Here is a 7,546-nt window from a genome sequence, read left to right on the forward strand (position 1 = left end):
TATTGAAAGTGATAAAAGAACATTAAAATCATATAGCTAGGGGCAAGAGCAATATAGAGCAGCATACATATTACTCTGAGAAAAGAAATAAATAAGCTTTAGATTTTGTCACAAACAAAAGTAAATAAAGCCATATAGCTAGTGGCTAGGGCTAGGGCTAGGGCTAGGGCTATACAGATCAGGACTATTGAGAAGAGAAATAAATAAACAATTACAAAATATCACATAAATTTAGCGTGGGTTCACACCGATTACAGGATATAATGAGAAAATTAAAATCCTTATATATTTTAAATATTTCATTTTCTTATACTTCCCATATGATTTTCCCATTTCTTATTTCTAATTTTCGCTACAAAGAATAATGTGATGAGATCGAGGCTCAATTTATTATTATTATTTTGTGTTCTAATTATTTGTGGTCAACTCTTCAAATTGTAATTTTGTAATTGAGTTGTTGAGATAACCTCTATCTAATCAAGTTTACCTGATTAATTTATCAATTTCAAATTTTCAATTCATAAACAGGAGACACGATTTTTGCTGCAGATATATATGATCCATTATTATATTAATTAATATACTAATACTATCATCTTAAATTAAATATGTGAATCTGAAATCTGGATCATGTGCATAAAAATTTGAATATTTAAACAAATCAGTTCCCAAATACTACAATAATTGGGCTGGAAACGGGTCGGACCCTGAAAATAAACGAGTTCCCAAAGCCAATAATTGGGCTGGTCAGCGGGTCGGGTCGGCCCCATTATTTGTTCCATTATTTCTCATCTATTCCTCCGCCATCTCTCTCCCCAATTTGTTCTCAAATTCATTTCATCTTCCTCAAATTCATATCTCTGTCGGTGTTCAATTAGAATTTGATTTATTCACAAACTGCTGCTGCTGCTGCTGCTGTGTTGTTTCAGATTGAAGTTTTTCGTATTGATTTTTGAATTGAGTGAGTTATTTAGTAGTTGCGGTGGTCGGCGATGGCTTCGGGATCGCCGGCGATTAATAAGATTGAGAGGGCGCACCAGATGTACAGAGAGGGCAAGTATGCTGAAGCACTGGCGTATTACACCGACGCGCTTTCCATGGCCAAGACCACGCCGCAGAAGATTGCGCTTCACAGCAACCGCGCCGCTTGTTATCTCAAGCTCCACGACTTCAACAAGGTATCTGTGTTAGCTTATCAGCTCAACCTTGTTATTTCTGGATTGCTTCTGACGAACTCGTACAATTTCTCCATTTGTTGAAATTTCTTTTCATCCGTTGTGGTGTATTGAAAATAATGGTATCCGGACTTTCATGACTGCTGCACAGGCCAATTACGTGAAGTAAATTCTTTGTAATTGTTGAGATCAGCTTGTTTTAGTTTACTGCATATGCTGTATTATATGAGAGGGCTGTTATTTTACTTGACCTTCTATTTAATTGTTAATTACTTATTACATATTTAGGAAATAAGTTCAGTTTTAAACCTGTTGATCCTTATCTTCTGGATTCCTTAATTTAACGTGATAAACCAATACAAATAAGGAGTGCATAAGGATTGTTTTACCAAACTCAGTATAAGTTTTTAAAGCACTCATTTTTCTGCATCACTTACATTTGTCAGAGTAAGCAAGGAAACTAAAGGGGCCAAGCTTATTTTTGTGAGTTTATAACATGTTTCAAGAACTTATACTAGTATTTAAAGTTCAAGGTTTATAAGTTATTCAAGTGTTCTGATGATTGAGCTTATAAACTAGAAAGAGGATTGTGAGCTACAGGAAGAAAATCATAGTTAGATACAAATGGAAGATTGATGAAATTAGAAGGATATATGTTGGAATTGGAAATAATGAACCATAGTAGAGCTGTTTTTGTTTATAGATAGTTACTTGTAAGATTATGAAGTTTATTTATAAGCTGGTGGAGCTTATTTTACAACTTATAAGTTGTTGATGAGCTTATTTTGTCAAATAATTTTTAAGAGGTTATAACATTTTCAACAACTTATAAGTTGTTTTCAGGAGCTTATAAGTTTGGCCAAACACCCTCTTAAAGGATTTTTCAAATAACTTGTCGAGTTTTTTCCTTGAACAAATGCTATTCTTAAAGGTGATACACCACATTATTACAGGCTGCAGAAGAATGCACCTCGGTTCTGGAACTTGATTACAATCACACCGGAGCACTGATGTTGCGTGCTCAAACTCTGGTCACCTTAAAGGAGTATCATTCGGCACTTTTTGATGTCAACAGGCTGATTGAGTTGAATCCATCAGCAGAAGTATACAGAAACCTTCACACCCGTTTGAAGACACAACTGGTATTTACTATATTTACCTTGCTGTGCTTTAGATGATGTTTCTGATATTGATACCCCTTTTAGCTTTCTCTGTCCTGTTATTATTTCAATTTTCATGAGAATGTCTTTTGTCTAAACATAGTAAAATTTTAATTAGTTCTATAAGTCTGGCCCAACATTATGGCACTCTAGTTATGTTTATCTTTTATCTATTGAATTCTTATGGATTGCTTCAAGCCTGGTGGATTCTTGTTATTTCTAATACGGGCATCAGAATTATTCATATGCATCTCTCTTGTATTGTATCAAATGAAAAATACATATACCTATAATATAGTTATCTTTGTACGCAGATATGAATAGTTCTTTTGTGTTGTGTAGTCTGTACTGCATTCATTTATATTGATTATGCATTTTTCTTTTTTGATGAACATTCTGTCTATATTGGTTCTTTGTCAATAATGATGGTGTCTTTTGATTAAGGAAGTCACTTGCTCCAATACCTGAGGATGAAGCAGAGTTTGAAGAAGATGATGAATATGTGGATGAAGATAAACACGAACCTTATGAAGCAGAAATGGACGATGACAAGATTGAAGATCTTGGAAACAGTGTAAACGACGTGACTCGTGATGCTGCTAAAGAAAGCAACGGAAGTAATTTTGAGGGTGTGAGTCTAACAGAGGAAATACTACCCTGCCAGAATTTGACCAGACAACCACCATCTGATCAATCCTCATTGGGTTGGCAGACAATCCCAAAACCAAAAGGTCATTCTCAGCTAGACTACTCAAGGTGGGACAGGGTACAAGATGACTCAAGTGAAGAAGATGACGATGATGATGAGGATGACAAAGACGATGATGATTCTCAACCTCAGTATCGATTTCGTGTTAAAACAGTTGGCGTGAAGGCAGTTAAATAGCTCTAAGGTGCATCAACTTGGAGCTCTGTGGTTACTCGTTTCTAGAGATTGAGTAAGTTTGAATTAGTATGCTCGGCAGTGGAACAAAGCACGTGGTTCCTAAGGTCCGAGAGCAGCATTCACCATGCCAAAACATGCTTGTTGTCTGTCAAGAAGAGACTGTATATTATACAAATACACACTTTGATGTAATGATACTGTGGAAAGGGGGCAGTTCAAATTTTTAATCCAACGCGTCCCTGCTCCTTGTACGCATCTTTAGTCGTGAGTTCGCAAGTGCTCCCGTGACTATGCCGGACATATTTAGAGGATTTGGGGAGCCTTGTTGTTGTACAAAGTTGGTGCTATACTTTTTATTTTTATTTTTATTTTTGATTCTACATGTGTGAAGTTGTACTTGTAGCATGATTGCTAGTGAAATACTATATGAAAAGGTGGAAAATTGTGGTGATACAAGAGCATTGATTGTGCAGTCACAGATACTCATACTTTTCTGGGGTGATTTATAATTATTTCTATATATTTTGAAGTATTAAATGTTGAAGGACCCATAAAAGACAAAAAATTTGGAAAACAATAAATAATTGAATACTATATTATAAAATAGAGGGAAAACCCAAAATTTGAAACACAGACAAACCCACCGCATTCCACGTATTCTCTCACCAAATAACGCATTTCATTCAAAATTATTACTAATTCCCAAATTTGGAACATTTACTATTTTATTTTCCAACATAGAAATCTCCGACGCCGTCAACAGCTCCGCCGTTCTTCCCCTTCTGCCCTAATTTTCAAATCGAAATTTGGGGGTTGTTTGGTGGTGGTGGCACATGGCGAACGGCGGAGAGGACGGTGTCGGTGGTAGGGCGGCGGGGCCGGATTTCGATCTTCCCGACGAGATATTATCGGTGATACCAACGGACCCCTACGATCAGCTGGATCTGGCGCGTAAGATCACGTCCATGGCGATCGCGTCGCGCGTCACCAAGCTCGAGACGGAGGCCGGGAGTCTCCGCCGGAAGCTTCACGAGAAGGACCGCCTAATTCAGCAGCTGGAGGATAAGGTCGCCCAACTCGACGGCGCCTATCAGGACGCCGAGTTCCGATTGAAAGTTACGCGCGAAGATAATGTATGCTTTTGATTTTGATTCTGCTCCTTTTCCGCATTGTTTCAGAATAAAATAATTGAAAAAGAATTTTCGTTTTTGTTTTCTTTATTTGAATTGGGGATTTAGGGCTTTTCTTACGGTTAGTATGTGTTGCAGATGAAGCTGGTGCAGGAAAGAGATTCGTTGGTTATGACAACAAAGAAGCTTAGTCGTGATGTGGCGAAGGTGATAACATTTCTCTTTTGGAATAGGATAACATAAATTTTGATAATCATTTTCTCTTTTTTAAACTTTTCATATCTTTGTGTTCATTATCATTTGGGTTAGAACACGAGTTGTAGTTGTTATCGCTCCACAGTTACTATCCATTTATCCCTAAATGTTAGGGGAAAACTCTTTACCAGGGTGTAAATTAGGTCATTCAGCCTGTAAATTATGCTAGAAGAATAAAATGCATTTCGTAACGCTTATACGATACACTGAGTTGATTATCAGGAAGTATTGATTTTCTTTGGCTGGATTTGATGTCTGCATAATGCATATGCTGATCAAAATTGACTTTTTTGTATGTTGATTTTCGCATTATTTTCATGACCCTGTAATTTGATGTAGAAACAGATTTCCTGATTGTTTACCATTTATTGAGTCGAATAATTGAGATATAAGGTGATATGTAAGCAGGAATGATTATGACAAAAGTTAATATGTACTTGGTGTTTTCTTTTGAGTTGAGGTGGTTTAGTTTTAAGAGTGCCATCTTAGGGTGTGGGCATAATTTGCAAATTATTATGTTTTCTTCATTACTCCCATTTTAGTAAAAAAACACATTACAAGTTATGACTAATGCACACTTTGGTATTCATTTGAGTTATTGTGTTTAGTGAAATGATAATTGGAACATTTAATTGGAGTATTTCTGAAATTGATTATGACACTTGTCCAAATCCAAATTGTTTGATACCTGATGTAAGCTAAGTTACTGGTTCAGTCTTCTTTGTGACTTGTGTTAATGCTCGTGTCTTCTTTTTTCCCGATGAGTTTAGTTGCTTGGTTTTCATTTACTCCTTCTGACATAATTTTTGATCTTTTGACAGCTAGAGACATTTAAGAGGCAACTCCTGCAGTCATTGAATGAAGAAAATGCACCAGTATGTTAACTAACGCTCTTTTGTGTATCATTATCAAGTTTGATGCTTTCCTACTTAATACTAGTATCCGATCTCAGTTTTAATAGCTAATGTTATTTACTCCTATCTAAAGATTAAATTTATGCTTTTCTTATATCAGGCAGAAACTGTTGACATTGGAACTTATGACCAATCAGCGCCCAAGGCTTACATAACAAATGGTAATGCTTATCATTTCTGTGAAATTTCTTATAATCCACTAGCCTTGGAATATTCTTCGAACGTTGCATTTGTGTTACAGCTAAGAATACTCATATGTTTTTGTTTTTTCTGTTGTAAAATGCTATTGTTTATTTTGATAACTAATTAACTATTGCTTTATACAGATGATTCAAATGGCTATACGAATCATCATTCTTATGGTGGTGCTACTGACCACACAAGCACAAAGGATGAAGGTGCTTTAAAGTTGGTTATTGAATTCGGATTGATAATCCGTACTTGTGATTTAAGTACTGATGTCATGGATTGCTTCCGTTGCAGTTTCTACGCAAGCTGGGAAAAAGTTGTCCATCGCACCCTATATAACTCCCCGTCTCACTCCTAGTGGAACTCCAAACGTGATTTCCACTAGTGTATCCCCGAGAAGGTACTCAGCAGCTACCACTCCTCAGAAAACCTCTGGTGCTACTTCTCCTTCTGCAAACTACGATGGAAGAGGATCCTCATCGTCTTGGTACCCTTCCAGCCAGCAGTCGTCAGCTGCCAACTCTCCTCCTCGAGGACGTCCACTGCCAGGTCTGTAAATGATTGAAAGATTTTATATCGGGTTGAAGTGATTAAATTTCTTCCATCCGGTCCTAAACTCTTAAATTTTGTTTCATTTGAGTAGGCCGTACTCCTCGAATTGATGGTAAAGAGTTCTTCCGTCAAGCAAGGTGAGTTTGAGATTGCTATCATAATGACGATGTTTAGACTGAAAATCGTTGCATTGTGTCATGGTGGGTTTATATTGCAATGTGCAGGAGTCGGTTATCACTTGAGCAATTCAGCGCGTTTCTGGCAAATATAAAGGAATTAAACGCGCAAAGGCAGTCGCGGGAGGAGGCGCTGAGAAAAGCAGAAGAGATATTCGGGACAGACAATAAGGATCTGTATCTCTCATTTCAGGGGTTGCTAAACCGCAACCCGCACTAGAAAGGCGCAGTACGCTTGTTGGTTCATACTCGAATTGTTTTCCATTTCCTCGTGGGGGATGTGTCGTCCGATTTTGACAGGTATTGCTGATCCAGATTAAACAAACCTTGTTTCTTCTATTTTGTGCAAGGACACATGGTAGTTGTAAATAATGGCATTTTTGTTGTGTGCTGCTATTTGATGACATTTTTCGTTCTATTGAAGAATAAAACATGCATAAGAGCATCTGGATTCAGGCCCTAAGTTCCTTCCACGTCATCATTCTCCTAATTTTTAGGCCCAGGCCACAACTCTATAACCCTGCAGTCCCCATCCAGGCCCCAACTATTAAATTGCATGAAGTCGTTCAACTGTCGTTGGTCGCTGTTAAATCAATCCATCCGAACAAAAAATATTGAAATATATAGAGGACAGAAGTGAGAAATTGGTGGAAGAATGATGAAGAAATGGGTTATAAATAAGCTAAAAATCGAAAAAAGAAATAGGGGGTTTGGGTCCGGCCCGAAGGCTCCATAATGCTGGGCTGGGATGCAATTGGGCATGGCCCTGGATGCTCTAACGCTGAGCCGGGCTGCTCCACCGTCCCCAGGTGCGGCTCGGGCCGCGTTTTCTCCTCCTCCAACGCGCTAGGCCGTGGGCTAGGATGCAGGTGCGGTCCTGCCTGCAGTGTTATTCATGCTCTAACGCTCGGATTGGAAATTGATTCATCTTTGTCTCTGTTTGGCTGAATTTTGTGCAATAAGTTGTGGATGTATATCATAATTAAATCTCATTAGTATACATCAATCTATAGTTAAAGTTCATAATATCATAAATTTGTTTTATCTAGTGAGATTAATAAAATTTAATCGCAGGTAATATATATGTATTGAGATTATTTTGTTTGGAA

General features: G+C 37.5%; 2 protein-coding genes across 4 annotated transcripts; both read left to right on the forward strand.

Moving 5' to 3' along the window:
- The first annotated feature begins 790 nt into the window (after positions 1-790).
- LOC121759523 (sperm-associated antigen 1-like) lies at positions 791-3,677 on the forward strand. Its single transcript, XM_042155136.1, has 3 exons — positions 791-1,178; positions 2,129-2,317; positions 2,784-3,677. The coding sequence occupies exons 1-3, from the start codon at positions 993-995 to the stop codon at positions 3,219-3,221; spliced, it is 813 nt and encodes a 270-aa protein (XP_042011070.1). The 5' UTR covers positions 791-992; the 3' UTR covers positions 3,222-3,677.
- A 193-nt stretch (positions 3,678-3,870) lies between these two features.
- Positions 3,871-7,546, forward strand: LOC121759636 (uncharacterized protein At4g15545-like). Of its 3 annotated transcripts, none has more exons than XR_006041696.1 (9): positions 3,871-4,354; positions 4,490-4,558; positions 5,428-5,481; positions 5,621-5,681; positions 5,847-5,918; positions 6,004-6,258; positions 6,353-6,398; positions 6,486-6,737; positions 6,935-7,546. XR_006041696.1 is itself a non-coding variant. In XM_042155293.1 (8 exons), exons 1-8 carry the CDS (start codon positions 4,055-4,057, stop codon positions 6,655-6,657), a joined length of 1,029 nt encoding a protein of 342 aa, XP_042011227.1. In that variant the 5' UTR covers positions 3,871-4,054; the 3' UTR covers positions 6,658-6,900. The 3 variants fall into 3 exon arrangements, 1 of the variants encoding a protein (XP_042011227.1); XR_006041695.1 differs by lacking the exon at positions 6,935-7,546 and adding an exon at positions 6,862-6,900; XM_042155293.1 differs by lacking the exon at positions 6,935-7,546 and having other exon boundaries at positions 6,486-6,900.

The sequence above is a fragment of the Salvia splendens genome, chromosome 12, assembly GCF_004379255.2.
Source record: "Salvia splendens isolate huo1 chromosome 12, SspV2, whole genome shotgun sequence".
Taxonomy (NCBI): Eukaryota; Viridiplantae; Streptophyta; class Magnoliopsida; order Lamiales; family Lamiaceae; genus Salvia; species Salvia splendens.